The sequence below is a fragment of the Diabrotica virgifera genome, chromosome 2 (assembly GCF_917563875.1).
Source record: "Diabrotica virgifera virgifera chromosome 2, PGI_DIABVI_V3a".
Classification (NCBI taxonomy): Eukaryota; Metazoa; Arthropoda; class Insecta; order Coleoptera; family Chrysomelidae; genus Diabrotica; species Diabrotica virgifera.
Genome location: NC_065444.1, coordinates 135,001,445 through 135,022,574, shown reverse-complemented (window position 1 = coordinate 135,022,574; position 21,130 = coordinate 135,001,445). Strand labels below are relative to the sequence as shown.

Here is a 21,130-nt window from a genome sequence, read left to right as displayed (position 1 = left end):
TATTTGTAGTATTTTCATCTTTGTCAGTTTCCTTTAGTTGTGCGTAGCAGGCGTACTATAACCATTTGGTAGAAGACTTATGTAATTTTGTACCCTATATGTTAGTGAAAGGTACTTATACCTGTAATTTTGTAACAGGTAACATTGTTGTTATCTTAGGTTGAACATAACTTTTGCAAACTTTTGTCATGTTAGAGTCACATAATATGAACTTGTTTAACTCAGAGATTGTTAAAAATCTGGTAGTTCATTTTAATAAATGTTTATTTATTTTGTATATCATTTATTTTTATTACTCCTTTATGTTCATTATTACAGGTTTAATATATTTAATATTTGACAGCAGTGTAAGATACCTGGGAGAATGATCGAAGATCATTTTCATGGCGCCCATGATTAGTTAGTTTTATTTATTTTGTTCGTTTTTAGTCATTAGTCATCTCCATTCATTTTCAGTACATTATTCTTATTTTATTATTTCATCTTTTAGTCATCATTACTATCTATATAGAGCTACTGTTCTTCGACAGGCATGCAAACGAGCCGTATCCATCCTTGAGTGTCAAGTTGCTCTCTTGCATCTATAGCTAGCCAACTCTATTCAGTTTGCCTCTGTCTCTTCCCACTTCTACTTCTATCCCTTCTAATTCCCCTTTCTTCAGTACTACTGCACTTTAGTAGTATTTTTTTTTATTTTTCCTATTGCGGCTTCTCAACGTAGAAGTCACTTCATCCTTTCTTTACACAGTCCCACTCTCTCTTCATTTTTATTACCTAGTCTTTTCATTTCTTTCTTTTCCTTACTTCTGTTGGAGTATATCTTTCTCTTTACTTTCACTCCAACAGAAGTTTTCTTATTTTTGTTACACTGGCTGCCCAATACGTGGTGCCAACCGTTTTATGGTTCTAAGACAGTAGTTCTTTTAATTCACGTTCCTTTTATTGGAATTTTCTGTATTATTACCTTCTTGATATCTTTGTATACATGTTATTTCTGATTTATTTTTGGTCTTTTTATTTTTATTAATACTAAACAGGTAGACTTATACTGCTTTTGGTTTTGATTAGTTTATTTTCGATACCTCATTTTTAGTTTTAGTGGTACAGCTCATATTTTAGTTTGAATTTTGTATTTTTATTGGAAACTTATTTGTGTATTTAGAATGAGTATACATGACTGACATTATGTTCTATTATTATGGATTTTTAGTCCTTCTACCAATGGTAGTATGTTTGCACGTACAATTAATTATTGACTATATGCATATATTTTTTTTCTAGTGTGGTTATATTTTACACCTAACTAGAAATTATTTTCAGTATTTAGGTATTTTATTTAATTTATTGATTTGATTATTTATATATTTTGCTGGCATTTTGATTTGTTGGTGTGTCGCTAATATTTTCTCCATATGTATCTTTGTCTTACAAACTTTAGATTATATTTTATATTTGTTTTTTTTTTGATATTTGGGTTGTTTGGTAAGACAGGCACACACCACAAAGCAATATCGGTCCACAACATTAGCTTCTATACATGATACGTTGAATTCGCATGGTTCGGATGATTACAGATGGTCATCCAAATTTAATTTCTTTAATTGGTAGTGTTAAACATTACAATGATAAATTGTATAGTAAAGTAGTTCCATTATCCATCTCACCTTCTAGTTTGTTAATGTTGATAATAATATTATACCAGTGTGGGTACCATAATATAATGCTTATATAAATCAGATGCTTTGGGTTGAGATGTAAATATAAATTTTTTGTTAGCTAAGAAGCATTGATAATAGTCCTTATTTGTCTATTAAGTTTTAGAACAATACTCAGAAGAAGATTGACTTAACAGTGGTTGAGCCAATCTCTTCTTTGGTTTGCCTTTAGCTCAATTTTTATTGTTATATTTTAATCTAATGTTTTTAATCATCAGGTAGTGCAGGTACCTACATTACTCGATTTTATCTTTTGGCTTTGTTGTCGATGACTTTTAATTTATTATTTATTAATTTAATTATTATGTAGTACTCTCGTTTATGAGCTTATCATTTTGTTGCATTATTAATGGTGCACTTTTCAATATGTAAGCTCAGACAAGTACGTTGGTTTAATATTGATATTATGTATGGAACTATGGAACTTATCATAATGTACACTACTATATCTCAGTTTATGTGTTATATTTTGAATATTTGATTACTTATTATTTTTTTATATTATTTCTATATCTTGTTCTTGGATTTGCCATAGTGGAAAGATGTTGTGGTTTATAATTTGTTATTGGGTTACTCTATTAACATTTGTCTCCAATATCTTAAACACTTTATAATAATTTATATCCTTATATCCTACACACTATGATTCTGGAATTAGTTTGGAAGTTTGAGGTATGTACGGATTCTTAAGTCTCTAAGTCTGAATGTATGCATGGTATGTGGTTGTATGCATAATGTATGTATGTATGGATGATGTATGTAGGTATGGATAATGTATGTATGTATGAATGATGTAGGTATGTATGGATGATGTATGGATGATGTATGTATTGATTTCTTCTTTTGGACTAGTTTGTCATTACTCTGTTGATACTCTGATTTGTGAATGCGTGGGTTCGAGGTTGTTGCTCAGCAACTGATCACTGCTGTTCGATTGACTTCGTGATCTATGTCTTTCATGGCTGAGTACGCAGATGTTTTTTTTCATCATAATATTTCTGGTCAGGAAATGTTGGCCACATTTCCTAACCATTCTTCTGTAATTAGTCCAATTATTCCAGTTACATTTTTACCATTAGATAGGGAAGTATTTAGTTCATATTAGGTCTTTTACTTCATAGTATGTTTGTACTTTGAGTTGATGAATAAACATGGATAAATATCTTGCGCACTTGTTTATAAATCAATGCTTAGGCCATCCCTATACATAGTAGGTTCGTTAAGTCAGTATTTGGAGTGTTTAGACAGATGAATTGTTCATTTGAGTATATTCCCACTTCTTTCCTTAGGCATTAGTCTTGCTATTCAGATTCTGGAATATTTCCTGAATAATTCCACGTATGTGAGAGCGCATGAATCTGCAGTTTTGATTAAAATTGGTTGCCTGTTCTCGTCAATTTTTTTTCCCTATCACTTATCATATTTTTTCCTTCCTATTATTTATCATAGTGCCATAGACCTTGTAAGTTCACCATTCATTCTGTTTTCTTCCTTACTTATTCTTATATTAGTACCTTATCTGAGTCTGGTTATTCTCATACATCTGTTGTAGCAACATGCCATAGTTCGCGAATACCAGCACGAATTAAGTTATGTATTTTCTAGAATACTTTAGTCAATACACTTTAAGTATTTATCTTACTTTTGATTTAGTTAGGTTACATCTCTGTTACTTAGTCTGTTAGCAATATTTATTCTGACTTATTTTGATTACTTAGTTTGGATAGGTTCATATTACCGGATGAGGGTGTATGTAGACCTAATTTATTTATTTTGTTCAGTATTAGTTACCATTGGATCCAATAATTTAGTTTATTTAGTATTAGTAAGAATTGGTCCATAAATTTGCCTGATCGTTCTTCTTTGGATATACTCTTATATAAATCTGGTGTCCATTGATAGTCCGATTCTGGATAAGTGTCCGATTCTTCATTTATTTTGTGTATTTGGTTGGATAGGTTCGTATCACCGGATGTGGGTGTACGTAGACCTGATCTGTTTATGTGGTTTAGTATTGGTGTGAATTGGTCCATAAATTTGCCTGGTCGTTCTACTTTGGATATGCCTTTTATGAATCTGGTGTCCACTGATAGTCCGACTTTGGATTAAGTGTCCGATTCCACATCTATTTTGGTTATTGAGTTTTGGATTCCTTTGGTATGTTTATTATTGGTATTATTTGGCATTAGTGAGAGTTGTTCCATAAATCTTCCTGATTGTCCTTCTCTGGATATACTATTATGAATCTGGTGTCCATTGTTAGTTCAGTTTTGGATAAAGTGTTCAATTCTTTACTTATTTTAGTTACTGATTTTTTTTTATTCACTTGGGTACATTTACTTTTGATATGGTTCGAATTGGCTCACACCTTTTCCTGGTTGTTCCGTCCTTGGATATATCCTTTATAAATCTGATGTCCATGGATAGCTCAATTTTGGTTTTAGTGCCCAATTCGACACTTAGTTATTAGTATGAACTTTAGTACAATATTTAGTTTGTTTGGTTTTTGAAGCAATTCATTAATATTGGTAACAGAGAGTAACATAGTAACATTTTAGTATGAGTTTGAGTCATATATTTTTTATTTCTTTTTCCTTGAACCTTAGTTTGTTCTTATTGGTAATCTTGCGAATCAACGTGGATTGTTAGACTATTGTACATTTAATTGTTAATATTTTGATATTTAGAAAAAAAAATTTTATGGATAAAATTTTTTTTCCCGAGTAGAAGGGGATTGTAACGGTCACGTTACAAAATTAGCTCTTTAATTATTATTATAATTATTTTCCCTCGGTCTCCATTTAAATTCTCTAATTTCTCGTATAGGACTACTGGGGTGACGTCATACCTCGGTGATGGAACGTACTCCACCTATCGAGAATGATTTCGTTTTCTGAGAGAATTTGACGTTCACCTTGGCGGAGAAACGTCTCTCGTTCGTCACTTGGTTTGTGGCTGCTAATTAAGTGGGTTGGTTTGGTACTTGGTACTGGTACCATGAAATGGCGAATGAGTTCCATACACCTTATTTTATAACATCCATCCAGTTTTTTTAAGTAAAAAGTTACCAGCAAGGGTTGTCTGGAGTTATGGAGACGTGTGTGTCAACTCCTGTTGGAGCCTAATAGGAATCATTCGGTGAGATTTATTTTTTTTGTAATAATTTTTTTTAATTAGCCATTGTCATGTGTTTTTTTTGTTGTGGAATATTTAAAATATTAGTCCCATTGTTAAACTTTCTTAGTCAATCTATTAAGGGAAGGGTGTAGATGATTTCGATCTTTATATTATCTTTGTATCGATCTTTATATTAATGGGGTTTTTGGTTTTACATAACCAAACATGTTTGAAGTCCTCAAATTAATATTGGAAATAATTACCATTTCTCTGTAGGTTTTAAATTTATTGAACATCCAATATTTTATAAATTCAATATATTTTTACAGATATTTCCTCAAATAAATCATTTCAATGTCATTTATTCATGTCTTCACACTTAAAATAGTTCAAGGTTACCTGAGATTGGTTTTTTGTTCCATTTTTAATGGCCGGTTTTTCTATACTATTGCTTCTAAAAAGTATTTCTTCTTCCCTTTACTTTTTGCTCATGTTTAAAATGGGAAATAAAACTGGGAATGTTTTTAGCCATTTGGAAGAAACCCTAACATGAAACCGTAGCCCTTTGACCACCTAGGGAAACCACTGCAGCCACGGCCAAGTCACCATTGGGAGTATGTCGATTTGGGAGCAAGCTATGGGAGCGTTCCAGCTCAATTTTCGTCTTGGCACCTGGGCCTACAGGAGTCATGGGGGCGCACCATCCTGGTGCATCATTTTCTAGGATGTAACCGCAACCTCGTTTGGGAACATTTAGTGAGGTGTTTTAGTAACTATTGGTTTTTTTTATATTTCAGACTATCTGTTAAATACACTATGTTTTTTTTCCAGATTTAGGTTACCTCTGGTTTTTTTTTTGACATATTTGTATATTAGATTATTTGGTTCCCAAACTTTGTATCTACGGTAACTTCTTGTGCACAGGAATAAGCCTAGAGAAAATTAGGTTTTTAATACTTTATTATTGGTTTATGTAATTCGGGTAAATTTATTTTTTAATATTACTAGCTTGTTTCCCAAATATTTTACTGTTATTCGCTTTATTCCATTTGTTCGGTTAATTTAGGTCATGGTCGGTATTTATCTCAACTTCATTTCTACTTTAGTCAATTGTATATTTAACTTTATTTATTCATTATTGTATTTTCCCTTAGTGAGGCTTGGGCCTATTTATTTGTAGTATTTTCATCTTTGTCAGTTTCCTTTAGTTGTACGTAGCAGGCGTACTATAACCATTTGGTAGAAGACTTATGTAATTTTGTACCCTATATGTTAGTGAAAGGTACTTATACCTGTAATTTTGTAACAGGTAACATTGTTGTTATCTTAGGTTGAACATAACTTTTGCAAACTTTTGTCATGTTAGAGTCACATAATATGAACTTGTTTAACTCAGAGATTGTTAAAAATCTGGTAGTTCATTTTAATAAATGTTTATTTATTTTGTATATCATTTATTTTTATTACTCCTTTATGTTCATTATTACAGGTTTAATATATTTAATATTTGACAGCAGTGTAAGATACCTGGGAGAATGATCGAAGATCATTTTCATGGCGCCCATGATTAGTTAGTTTTATTTATTTTGTTCGTTTTTAGTCATTAGTCATCTCCATTCATTTTCAGTACATTATTCTTATTTTATTATTTCATCTTTTAGTCATCATTACTATCTATATAGAGCTACTGTTCTTCGACAGGCATGCAAACGAGCCGTATCCATCCTTGAGTGTCAAGTTGCTCTCTTGCATCTATAGCTAGCCAACTCTATTCAGTTTGCCTCTGTCTCTTCCCACTTCTACTTCTATCCCTTCTAATTCCCCTTTCTTCAGTACTACTGCACTTTAGTAGTATTTTTTTTTTATTTTTCCTATTGCGGCTTCTCAACGTAGAAGTCACTTCATCCTTTCTTTACACAGTCCCACTCTCTCTTCATTTTTATTACCTAGTCTTTTCATTTCTTTCTTTTCCTTACTTCTGTTGGAGTATATCTTCCTCTTTACTTTCACTCCAACAGAAGTTTTCTTATTTTTGTTACAAATTCTTGCGTGTTCAACAATTCATTAAATACTTTGCGCATCACTTCGGGTTTCTCTTTTACTACCAGTTTTATTGCTTCTGGCGTTACTTTATCTGGACCTGGTGCTTTTCCTGCCTTTATACTTTCTGCTGCTTGTATGATCTCTTCAGTAGTGAACTCTGCAGGTCTAATATTATCTATCTGTAGGAATGTGTTATCGGGCTTCCTTGGAAATAGTGTTCGCAATTTCCATCTTTCGTTTTGCACACAGGTTATATGGGGTCTCGAACCTTAGACTTTTCATGGCAATCTTATATGCTTCGCCCCATATGTCTTCTTCCAACGCGTCACACAAATCCTGCCAGCATGTGCGTTTAGCCCTTTTAATTTCACTACTTAATTCTTTTTTGGCTCTTTTATATGCCTCCCTATGTTCTTCTTGGTTCCTGTGCCTTTGTGCTATTCGCCTGCGTCTTAAGCATTCCTGTCGCTTATTTTGGATTTGGTCGTTCCATCAGTAGGGTATTGTATATGTAGTGTGCCTATTTATAGTACTTCTTGTGTGTGCATTTATGATATTTTCTCGGAGTTCATTAAAGTTGGTAGTTTCTTCTTGTAGGTTACTTATTTGTCTTTTAAATTTTTCTGTCGAATACTGTTCTCTTCCTGCCGTATTTTGTGACCTTGGTGCCAATTTCATAGGTGATGTACCGGTGAAAGGTGAAGAGGTTCTCGTCCAGTATCCCTCATCTTTTTGGCAACACCACTGCTAGCTATGGTGCTAGGTATGTGGCTTTTCGATGTATCTCTCACAAAGGTTGGTTTTCCATTGTTTAGCACTATGAGGTCCGCCGCGGAGATCCACTCATTCCAAAGTTCACCACTCTCGTCATTTCGGGGGATCCCCATAGTATGGACTTTGCATTTATGTCTCCGGCTACTAAAAAATGTTTCTCCCTCTGTGTCGTGTCTATTAAATTCTCCGCGTGTTGTCTGTAACGCTCTCTAGTAATATTCGGGGAAATATAGCATGCTATTATGGTTATTTTATCGATTTTTATTGTTACATACCCCTCTTTTCTTACTACTTTATTGATGCACACATTTCTATTAAGTATTTTTATCGCTACGTCGATGTTATTATCATATATCCAACCTTTATTCGCAGCTATTCTCTTATTAGGTTCTGGGACGATCAAGAGATCTGCTTCTATCTCCAAGGCTTTCGGGTGAATGAAGTCGTGTGTTACCTTTGCTCTTCCGGCGTTGACTTGTAATATTTTTAGTCTACAGTAACTACACTTTCTACCAAGTATGATAAGGATACATCAAATAGTTTTAAAGTACTGGGTACAAACAGTTTTTAAATATTAATCATATGAATCATATCATAAATTAATCAAAATAACTGTGCCGTTTCATGTTTAACTTCAAATATCTCGTAAACTAATGATTTTAGCGTTACCAATGAAGAGTATACTATTTACATAGAAAGTATTGGAGAATCCAAAAATTGCGCTAAAATAGTAATTCCCCCAGTGGCGTAGAATTTGGGAAGGGTCAATCATTCATTATACCCTGTCGTACGCCTCTGGTAGTAGCTAGAAACGTTTAGTTATCACCATTTAATAGGGTGTATAGTAGCCACACTTCTGCCAAGTAATATAAGGATACGTCAAATAGTTTTAAAGAACTGAGTAAAAATAGTTTTTATGTAAATAGTATAGTAGCCTTGTATTTCCGTGAGACTGTGTAAAAATATATGTATCTGTAATAAAATCAGGCAATAAAAAAGTACTCTACCAGGGGTCTGTAAAATTATCAATGACTCGACGTATAACAGTACAAAATTTTAAGATTCCACTTGATATTTACATTCAGACGTGCCTGGTATAATGTTTTGAAATATGGGCAGTTAACCAGATGAAGTTTTCATCGAACTGTTGACCAGTCCATGTGGACCAACGGCCAATGAAAACATCGGATATCGTTGTTATGACAAATCATAATGCGTTATCTTTTGTCGGCAGACTTATTCATACTTAGGGTGCTTGGGGTAAGATTATAACAGTATTTGACTGAGCTTGCGGAATCATAAACTAGGGTATCAGATTTCGACCGTCCAGTGCCGAAGGCGCGGGACAAGGTAGGCAAATTTTTATAATATTTTATTTTTAAATTGCGGATATGGCCAACAGATTTTTGGGAAACAAGAATATTTTTAGTCAAACCAGAAATGCTACAGCGTTCAGTTAAATTCAAATTTCAAATAGTGAACTGCAAGTGAGTTTGGTCGTGACTTTGTCAGTGTTTTTTCTACGGAAAACTTTTTACATTTCACATTTTATACTTTTTTGTTTTTACGTGATACTTTTTTACGTTTTTATACGTTTGATACTTTTAAAATGTTGCGTCCGTGGTGCGAAAATAGTTCTACAGCTGACGAGACAATGGAACCCTCTAATCAATTGGAGGATTTACAAAGTTGTGTAGTAAAACGTAAGCGACATTTTCAATACCTTTCTGATGATGCCAAACGTCTGCTGAAAAATGTTTATGAAGGACTTTGTACTGAATTGTCTAAATCAGAGGCAATTGCAGAAACATGTTTTTTAACCAAAGTGCCCAAAGCAACCTGCTACAAGATTACAGGAGAAACATCTTCTTCTAGACAGAAGAGAAAGGAGTGTGGCAACTTCAGAAAAATAGAACCGCACTTAATTGACCCTATAACCAGAACAATATACCAAATGTATGCGGCTAATATTTTTCCAACTATTGAAAGCCTTCGAAGTGAATTAGTTCGAAAGGGCATTCTTTCATGTTCAGCAACAACACTTCGATTATTTCTTAAAGCGAATAATTTTAAGTACAAAACAATAGACAAGCGCCAGACGCTAATGGAAAGTACTAGAATAATTTCTTTAAGAAATAGTTATATAGGACAGATAACTGAATATCGAAAAATGAAAAGAAATATTGTTTATTTAGATGAGACCTGGTACGATACTCATGACACAGTGAAAAAAAGTTGGACAAATAATAACAAAAAGTGTTTTAACTCAGTACCGCCCAATAAAGGAAAGAGGATTATAATTTTACACTGCGGTGAAGAAAATGGATGGATCGACGATGCATTATTATTATCTGCAAAACAAATTAAAGACGCGTCTCTAGATTATCATGACGATATGGAAAGTTCAATTTTTGAATCATGGTTTGAAAGATCTCTTCCGAAATTACCCAAACATATTGTATTGTACATAATACATGCGGCACAAAACAGAGAAACCTATCGATTGATGGTCGCCAACCTTCGGTAGAAGACGGCACATAAAGAAGAAGTGTGATTGTCATGGACAACGCATCATATCATTCAAGGTTAATGAAAAGAATTCCAAATAATAGTTGGAATAAATTACAAATTCAGGAATTTTTATTTACGGAAAATTTGTATTTTGAGGCATCATATACCAAACAGCAATTGTTGGAGGTTGTTCACAGCAGACAGTACGAAAAGGAATATGTTGTAGACAACTGTGCTCGTAGTAATGGGCATACTGTGCTTAGACTTCCTCCTTATTATTGTACATTGAACCCAATAGAGTTAATATGGGCTCAACTTAAAGGAGACATAAGGAGAAGAAACGTGGCTCCTAAATTTTCTTCTACTGTTCTCCAGTTAATTAGAAGAGAAGTCATAAAAATCACAGAAACCAACTGGAAAAATGTAATCAAACATGTGATCGGAGTGGAAAATGACTATCTTAAATATTTACCAACATTAATCAAAAAAATAACTATAAATTTAGATGATACGAGTGATACAAGTGATAACAGTGACTCTGAGTAGATACTAAGTACAAAGAATATATAGCCCCTAGAAGAAGCTTTTATATGAAGCAGATGGTCACATTTATAAACAGGCTTGTTGACGAGGGATGTTGCGGCCGCAGTGCGGGCGGTGGTGAGATGACGGTGACTACGGACGTTGTCAAATATATGCAACTCAATAGCACCTACTCAGTTGCAACGCAAAATTCTATGCTAAAAGGTTTCAGGGCCGTACCCTTCTACTCACGTCTATATTCTTTGGTAAGTACTTCATTTCTTATATATATTTGAAAACAGGTTATAAACACAGTTCTTGATAGGACAAAAAGGTACAAAGTTTTTATCTCCCACCTCCACTAGTTTCATTCTTTTTTATCTCACAACTTAATGTATTTTCCATCTTTTGCGTTATTTTGCCGGTTATTAGCGAGCTCATCACTGTATAGTTTAATGTAAATATGTACATTAATAGTTATTTATGATATAAGTGTTAAAAGTACAATTTTAAGGCACGCATGTGAAAGTTTGCTGAATGAGCGAAGCGAATTCTGCAATTCACATGAGTGCCTTAAAAATATACTTTTTAACACGAATATCATACAATATTTTTTCTACAATTTTTGTTAATTGCTGAAACCGTGAAACCTATGACGCGTAAAAGGTAGAACTGGTTGTCTACACTCGAGAGGAATGTCTAAAAATTCTTAGCGAAAATATTATTCCGTTACATTAACTTGTTTTTTTCTACAAACGTGTTAAAAATGCAATAATACAGTTTAAATTAAATTTTAAAAGACATTTTAAAAAAATTGCATTTTTAACACGTTTGTAGAAAAAACTTTTTAAAATACGTTCACCGATAGTAGCCATTTTCTATTTATTACAATGACAGTAGTTGGTACTTTATACTTATAATTTTTCGGAAATGAATATAACTTGAATTTACTATTTGTTGTTGTGTTTTTTACAATACATAATTTAGACAGCATTGGTAATAATAAGCAACCAATTATTCAGCCGAGTACTGGTAAACAAAATGTATTTTTGTAAATTATAATTTTAATCTCGAGTAGTTGATAATTATATTTTTTTATAATTAAAATAAAAAAGGTCGTAGAAAAAGTATAGTATTCTATCGCATGTAATGGCTATTATTCACTCTGGGGAATTACGACACTCGCCTTCGGCTCGTGTCGTAAACTTCATCATCGTGAGTAATAGACATCATTACATGCTCGTTGAATAATATACTATTATTGACAATGTTTTTATATATGTAGATATTATTATTTTACAATAAGTTCTGTTCAGTCGAGTCGATTAGTGTTATCACTTCCGAGAAATATCACAGAAGTTGATAACGCCGATATTTTTTATTGAAACTATATTTTTATAAACTATTTTGTAAAATATTACCCACATAATAATAATAAACCCACATAATTTGGGGACATGTGACGATCCCATTTACACTTGTCCTAAAATCAAATGTTTGCAAAATAATAACTTTTATGTAATTTAAAATTAGATATCTACGCTACTGTTCAGTAGAATATTATCATGGTCGTTTTAACAGTGTTGCCAATTTCGTAGTATCTTATCTGCTCTTCTTAGCGTAAATTTTCCAACGGAATTAAACGCCGACCATACCTATACTCTTCATTCGTAACGATAAAATCATTAGTTTTCGAGATATTTGGAGTTAAAAATAAAGCGACACAATACATTAATCAAAATAACTGTGCCGTTTCATATTTAACTTCAAATATCTCGTAAACTAATGATTTTAGCGTTACCAATGAAGAGTATACTATTTACATAGAAAGTATTGGAGAATCCAAAAATTGCTCTAAAATAGTAATTCCCCCAGTGGCGTAGAATTTGGGAAGGGTCAAATCATTCATTATACCCTGTCGTACGCCTCTGGTAGTAGCTAGAAACGTTTAGTTATCACCATTTAATAGGGTGTATAGTAGCCACACTTCTGCCAAGTAATATAAGGATACGTCAAATAGTTTTATAAAGTACTGGGTAAAAATAGTTTTTATGTAAATAGTACCTATACTCTTCGTTCGTAACGATAAAATCATTAGTTTTCGAGATATTTGAAGTTAAAAATAAAGCGACACAATACATTAATCAAAATAACTGTGCCGTTTCATTATTTAACTTCAAATATCTCGAAAACTAATGACTTTATCTTTACCAATCAAGAGTATACCATTTACATAGAAAGTATTGGAGCATCGAAAAATTGCGCTAAATTAGTCATTTAGCCATTGGCGTAGAATTTGGGAAGGGTCAACCATTCACTATCCCCTGTCGTACGCCTCTGGTAGTAGCTAGAAACGTTTATTTATCACAATTTAATAGGGTGTATAGTAGCCACACTTTCTGCCTTAAAATAGTTTTAAAGTACTGGGTACAAATGGTTTTTAAATTTTTAAATAAAACACTCTGTAACCCAGTAAGGAGCCATATTTTATTTAAGTGATTTGGGTTAAACCTTAATATTTTGAGGTCTAGAATCTACAACTCAGAGATTGGACATTCTTAATGATACACCCTGTATACAAATATGTGGTGGATTTGACAAATATTCAAAATGTTGCTACGATTTCATTTTTCCTCGTTATAACCACACATGCCTTGTTACAGAGGTGTTACAGTGCAATAGGAATTCCATGGGGCATCTAGTGTACCTCATTATAACAGTGTTCGTTATAGACTGTATTTTAACATTTTTTGATGAATAATGACGCAACTGTAGATAGGGTTGAAAATGGGGGGATTAAATTAAGATAATGAAATTCGAACCAATAAGGATAAAAATAAAATCCATCATAGTAATACTAAACACCATACTAATGCTCCTGGACGATAACTCCTCATTTAAACATTTAAAAATCGTTTTTTTGCTCTCCTGAGAAAGTTGGCTTTTTGCAGTTATGTCATTCTTGTTCCGGACCGGCGATATAGTGATATATTATATCCCCGATATACAGAGTGAATTTTTTGTATGGAAACCCTTTATTATCTCGGAAAGGGCTTGCACTATTTTTATAGATTTTGGAGTTTTTGGGTTTTCTAATGCGGCCGATATTATAGTGCTAATTACATTGTTGTCAGATTTTCCGTTTTTCTGGAACTCTAATAAACTTTGAAATGAGTGAAAAGAATTATTTTCATTATTTTCACTAATGAACTTTCTTATTTAAAATGGAACACCCTGTATATTTTTTGCGTTTGAAGTCCTTAAGAGATACTGATTATTATTTTTCATGTTATATTCCCTATTCTAAATGCCATAATTTCGGAGTTATTGCTACATTTATCTAAAAAAAAATAAAACAAATGGACGGCGTTATGCATAACTCGACCAAGCGCCAAAATATAGTTTTGAGATAAATGGCTTCAAAGTTTTTCGTTTCTTGGTTGCTTAATGGTAAGTGGATTAATGTCGCTTGGTTTAATTTTGTTTTTCTTAGTAATCGTTAACGTGACAATAACAGGGATTTTTTCCAAGATAATTTTAGCTATGTGTCACCAGAATCCGCTGTTATCTCGATATTAAAGAAATGGCGCTTGGTCGAGTTATGCATAACGCCGTCCAAATTATAAAAATTAATTTTTTTGGCCCGGGTCAACATTATTTCAGGTTGTTTGGATCATTGGGAACAAAAAAAATTTTTTATAATTTTTCTCTAAAATTAATCGTTTCCGAGTTATAAACAATTGAAAACTGAAAAAAAAATCGAATAATGTTGATTTTCAAAGTTCAAAAACACAAATAAAAAATATTATTTTTGAATCTGCCAAGTGCCCAAATTCAAGTTCAAGCCTTATTTTATCAGCTACCGATAAGTAATTTGAGCTTGTTTCATTTTAAAACATTGTTTTTTAGTTGTTAGATCACCTGTCCTCTCATATACACTTCATTAACATGTTGACGGACTAAGATGTCTAATTTCGATTGATGTAATGTGACACAACGTCTATAGATGTTGCATTTTCCCTATTCTACTTTGCAAAATATATAGTGTCACAACACTTGCTTATACATTTGACGCACTGTCCATCAATGTGTTAACAATTAAAAAGCAATGTTTTAGAATAAAACGAGCCAAAAAATCTTATGGCAAACTATTAGAAGAAGAGTTGAGCTTGAATTTAGTTACTTCGTAATTTCAAAAATTATATTTTTTACTTGTGTTTTTGAACCTTGAAAATCGTCATTATTCGTTTTTTTTTTCAATTTTAAATTGTTTATTACTCGAAAACGATTAACTTTAGAGAAAAATTACAGAAGTCATTTTTTGTTCCCAATGATTCAAATAATGTAAAATAATATCTACCCGGGCTGAAAAAATTGATTTTTATAATTTGTTTAAATTTTTTTTTAATAAATGTAGTAATAACTCCAAAATTATGGCATTTAGGTATAGGAATATAACATGAAAAATAATCAATATTTCTTAAGAACTTCAAAACGCAAAAAATATACAGGGTATTCCATTTGAAATAAGAAAGTTCATTATACAGTGGAACCTCGGTTATCCGTCTCTCTATTAACCGTCACCTCTGTTAACCGTCAGGATCCATATATAAGTTATATTGTACAGTGGTACCTCGACATACGAGGGTAATTCGTTCCGTAACCTTGCTCGTATGTCAAATTGCTCGTATGTCAAAGCAATTTTCCCCATTGAAATTAACCGAAATGTCATTATTCCGTTCCATTCCCAAAAAAACACCTTAGTTGTTTTTGTTAAGTGTTTTTAAATAAGAAAAATGTTTTTACAAGAAGAAACATTTATTTATAAGTAACAAAAAATACATACATATTCTGTAAAAACAAAAGAAAAAGTGAGGTGCTTACGGAAGCGCTTAATTTTTGTCAGTGGTCTTCGCTTTCTTCGTCACACTTTGCTCATTTTCATCTGCAGCTCGTTTAAAAAAACTGTCCAAAGAGGTTTGTTTCTTCCTCCCTTTCATAAATCGCTCGTGCCTTCTCACATATGATGCTTTGTGTCAAGGTTCCTCCTTGAAGCTGCTTCTCTGTCACCCATACCATCAGTAGTTTCTCCATCTTTTCATGGAGAGAAGTCCGGAGCTTGGAAATTATTGTAACGCCCTTAGCTGGCATTATACCCTTTATCACCTCCTTCAAGTTAGAAGTAGGTAGTCAAAAAGAGGCATGAATTTTAATAAAAAGCGGTTCCTCGTATCTCAAATTTTGCTCTCATCTCAAAGCAAAACATCGCTCGCTCGGCGGCTCATATCTCAAAACACTCCTATATTGGGGCGCTCGTATATCGAGGTACCACTGTATACATAAGTAAAAATTTAGTCATCAATTCATTTTGTTTGATCATTGCGATATGCCAAACGAAATTCGTTGAAATGTACATGTACAGTTATGCCACCACCGCATTTTTTTATGTAAATAATTTTTGTTCTTATCCAGGGCTCTGGATTAAATTGCAATTTAAATAGGTAAGGATAAATGATACCGTGCTTTTAGAGTTCTATTTTTTGAATCGCAAGCCGAAAATGAAAACGCACAGCACAATAATTATAAGCAATAATTAGTCGATATCTGTATGTCACCATAATTCAGTGTGTCACCATAATACTATGAATTTTTTTAATGTTCTGTTAACCGTCTTTTCGATTATCCGTCATACCCTTGGTCCTGTGCCCTGACGGATAATCGAGGTTCCACTGTATCTCCACAAAAACAGAAGATTTGACAACAATGTAATTAGCACTATAATATCGGCCGCATTAGAAAACCCCTACCTACCAAAATCTATAAAAATCGTTCAAGCCGTTTTCGAGATAATTGAGTGTTTCCATACATAAAACTCGCTCTGTATATCTTTCGAACCCTGGTGTTCATGAATAAGTCAAAACGTGATGGACCACAATGTGAGCCCTGAGATACTCCCACAGGCACATAATGTATAATAAATGTTGAACAATTGCCAATCTTCACAGTATGGTTTCTTGGTATAAGAAAATTCTCAGGTACATAAAGAAGGACCAATGAAAATGAAACTCAAGAACAGAAAGTTTAGCAATCAGCAAAGAGTGGTTAACTCAATCAAATGCTTTTAAATCCCTATTGATAGATCAATCAAATGCTTTTAAATCCATATTTGATAGAGTCAATAGTTTCCCTTAAGACTGAATATTGAGGAAAATCTACAGAACTATTATTTTGATATTGGGAATTTGAATACAATTTGTGATTATTCAATACATTAAACTGTAACCATTGAAAAGAAAATTATAGAACACAACAAAATATAATACACATTTTATTGTAGATCCGATTGTAGATCACTATATTATAACACAATATGTTATAATAAACCAGCAGTGTAGGGATATCTTACAGTTTTCAAAGTTACTACGTTTTAAGTGCCACTTAACAATTATTGGGCAGTTCCTGTCTCATCAATAATTCATTTCAATTTTATATGATGTAAATTAAATACAAAGCCTTTCAACTTCCATTCGAAAATACCAGCACAACGCGAAAAATATTTTTTAAACATAGTTTGTCATAGTTTAAACATTGACCTATTGTATATAAGTTAAATTTTATATGCTTACTTTTAACGTAGGATGTTCCAGAGATTTTACATCTGCCATTTTGAGACTATCTAACTAATGTATAAAAACATAAATAAAATGCACACCAGCAGATGACAGGACCTCGAAAACAGCTGATGCAAATGTCAGAACACAACAGAACTGGGACAGAACCATGAACTGTGACCATGACAGAACCATTCAACATTCAAGGATAGGACCTTTCATCGATTGTCATTTGTTTCGAGTTTCTGTCAAATGTCGTATAATCCGTGTATAATATTAATATACACGGATTATACAACATATGACAGAAGCTCGAAACAAATGACTGTGAATGAAAAGCCCTATTGTCAGAAAATAGATCAAATAAAGGTCCTCTTAAAACTTCATTTTCATGAACAAATACCTAAATATTTATTGTAATAATAATACAAAAGTAATTTAATTTAGCGTTTTGCATATGATCTATGACAGATTAATATACTAAAAAATCTGGAATAGAAAATATATTTATAGGATACAATATCACAGAAGGACCAATGAAGTTATGAATTCTAGTCATAAATATCTGAATTATATTAAAAGTGGATAATTTTTGTTATACTAAAGACTCAACACATTAATTTAATAAAAATGATATTTTAATGATAAGTTAATTTAAAATTTAATGCTTGGTATATGCAACACACTATACGTCATTTTATTTTCCCATATTATGCAATTCAATTCTTATGCTAGCCCTCCACTTACGATTCTTAGTCGCGGAGACAAAAAAATCGATGATAAAAAAAAATGCAGAAAATGTAGAGGGTGCTTCCACTGCGATTTATAAATCACTGCAACCACTTATGTGGTTGCTCTTTTGCTTCGGGACAGAGCCCACTTGTAATTCCATCAGACACTTAGACCTCCTACGCTACGGCCTACGGTGGGTCCATTGTATCACCCCTATCCTACGAAACAGGTCCATAAGAACATGGTCTTTGGCGTTTCTGTCTTCAGAATCAGCAGGGGCTGTAAATCTGAGCTTCTCTTGCCGATGCCGCCCCGAACGTTTCATGGTTCAGCAACCTTATGGCCTCACAGAAAGCCACAAACAAGTCTCTTCAAAGGTAACTCCCTCATGGCTCGGCTGCATAAAGGATCTGCCATCTTTGATCGACCAATGCCGGGCACTTCCGAAGGACATGTGATGAGGAAGTGCAGATGAGTAGATGAGGGTGCCGCAGGAGTATACAGTGGCCCGCGGTGAGCATACTGTCCACCAGGAAGCATCTTGCTTCTACGATCTAGAAGAAGAAATTTGGCTGTGAGATTTTTGGATGGCCCCATTATGTGAAGCCTAGGCTGTCTCGAACCTCCAGGATTCATCCATTAATAAATAAAAGATTTTTTAAAGGACAGCTTTATATATATATTTATATATATTTATATTATATTTAAACAGAGTACCACTTGGTTTTATTCAGCTGGATACCCAATAAACTTCAACCCCATTTTTATATATATATATATATATATATATATATATATATATAAATAAACTTCAACCCCATTTTTATATATATATATATATATATATATATATATATATATATATATATATATATATATATATATATATATATATATATATATATATATATATATATATATATATATATATATATATATATATATATATATATATATATATATATATATATATATATATATATATATATATTCATTTATTTCCCGTATATTATTTTGCATATTATTTTCATACTTTTGAAAAGTAGAAAGTTGCGATTATTTCCTGCTTGTTTGACGCCGTAGGTATTTTTAAATAAATACGAGGTGACATCTAGTGGCTTCAAAATAGAAGCACAGATCGGTTTCGTACCGAAACGAGCAAGGTAGGTTGCTTCTAGCTAACTCAGATTGCGCTAGTCCCATAAGGACTGCATGGCTGTCTAACGGCCGCGGGTATACGGAAGGAATATTCTACATCTTCGTCTGTTCTGATGGCTTGACTGATGAGCTGTAGACAGCGAAAACGTTCTCAAGATGGCAGCACAGACGAGGGTGAGAATGTTTATTTCCCGTATATTATTTTGCATATTATTTTCATACTTTTGAAAAGTAGAAAGTTGCGATTATTTCCTGCTTGTTTGACGCCGTAGGTATTTTTAAATAAATACGAGGTGACATCTAGTGGCTTCAAAATAGAAGCACAGATCGGTTTCGTACCGAAACGAGCAAGGTAGGTTGCTTCTAGCTAACTCATATATATATATATATATATATAAATAAATAAGCAAAATCATTGGTTATATATTATATAAATATATTATATATATATATATATATATATATATATATATATATATATATATATATATATATATATATATATATATATTGATGTGATCTTGATTATTGATATGAGATAATATTCTTGTATGTCATTTAGTTTAATCAATGCATTAATCATAATCTAATTAATTTACCAGATCACATATCAATATGTTTTCAATCTCAGGGCGAATTATAAAATTAATTACTTACTCTCGTGGCTTCTAAGTATTTCTCAATGGTTCCTAATCGGGATAGGAAAGAAAAGAGTAAAATAATACACACATATGGGTTACAATTATAATCAAAATATTGTTTATTTTATTTAAATGGCAATCACTGCTTAATATTTGCTAGATCTTATTATTCTTAAACATAACATTTACAAATGGGAATCTTATTTCCTTTTGGTTTCCAATTGAAAGTTTTTATTAACATTTAACTATTAGGATTTATTAGCAACAATTCTATTTAAGTTTGATGAAGCTTTTCTGATATTATTTATTATGTTCTTCAATTTATAATGTGGTATTTAATACGAAAAACCCATACATTCATGTCCAAACAAATGAGACTGACCTTTTTCTGGTGAACTGAGAATGTCTTCACACAAGACCCGTTTCCTGCTATCCTTGGCTGCGATCAAAACCTCGTCCTGGCTTTCAGTAATGTTCTCCTTTGAAAACTAGCTCGTATAGCTCTCGTTCCTGCTTCTGTCGTGATGCTGTATTCTACCTTTTTCGAAACTGCAATCAGCTACCGGGACACTCTTGGCTCAAGGAGGTTCTTTTACTCTCAACCTGGCCTACCTCTCGTTCCACGATAGATACTCCACACTCACGGAACTACACCGGCTTTCTCACTCTCCGTACACTACCGTCTACTACTGGACTTCACTTCTCGACAGCTCAAAACATTCTGATCTCTCTTTTTAGTCATTCACCTACTTTCTAAATATCCCTTCCAGATTCACAAATCAACCTTCCACCACCAACTCTCATTCGCAGTATTCCTCAAAACCCATTTTTAATCTTTCTAAATATGCTTAATGGATTTCCAAAAAAAATAGTTAATTCCCATTCTAAAATTACTTTCTACTATTTACAAAATTTAATGACCTATTATCTACTTCAACTGAGTCTTATTTAGCATAGGCTAATGATCGAACCTTCCGCGAACAACGATAATGACCTATTATCTATTTCAACTGAGTCTTATTTAGCATAGGCTAATGATCGAACCTTCCGCGAACAACGATAATGGTACGCGCCATTCACTTTGTTTATTCTAAGCGCATTTTCCCGAGTTTCGTTTAATCACTTCTTAAAATTAAATATAACAATTTGTTGTATACAGGTTGTTCTACATTTATATGCCCGTGGTTGAGAAAATTGAAAATATTTTATATTAAATTGAATTTTGTCTATAATTATCAAAATTTAATTTTCATGATCAAATAGAAATATAACAAATCCCCGCCTTGTATTCGATAAAATTTATCTG

The 21,130-nt window shown here is 32.7% G+C and overlaps 1 protein-coding gene across 1 annotated transcript in view; it reads right to left on the bottom strand.

Annotated features, from left to right (window-relative positions):
* LOC126879640 (E3 ubiquitin-protein transferase MAEA) overlaps positions 1-17,484 on the bottom strand; it is a 118,503-nt gene extending 101,019 nt beyond the window's left edge. The window contains exon 1 of the mRNA XM_050642826.1: positions 17,309-17,484. Coding sequence (XP_050498783.1) covers positions 17,309-17,347 — 39 coding nt within the window. The 5' untranslated portion in view covers positions 17,348-17,484. The remainder of the gene's footprint in view (positions 1-17,308) is intronic.
* Positions 17,485-21,130: the final 3,646 nt, after the last annotated feature.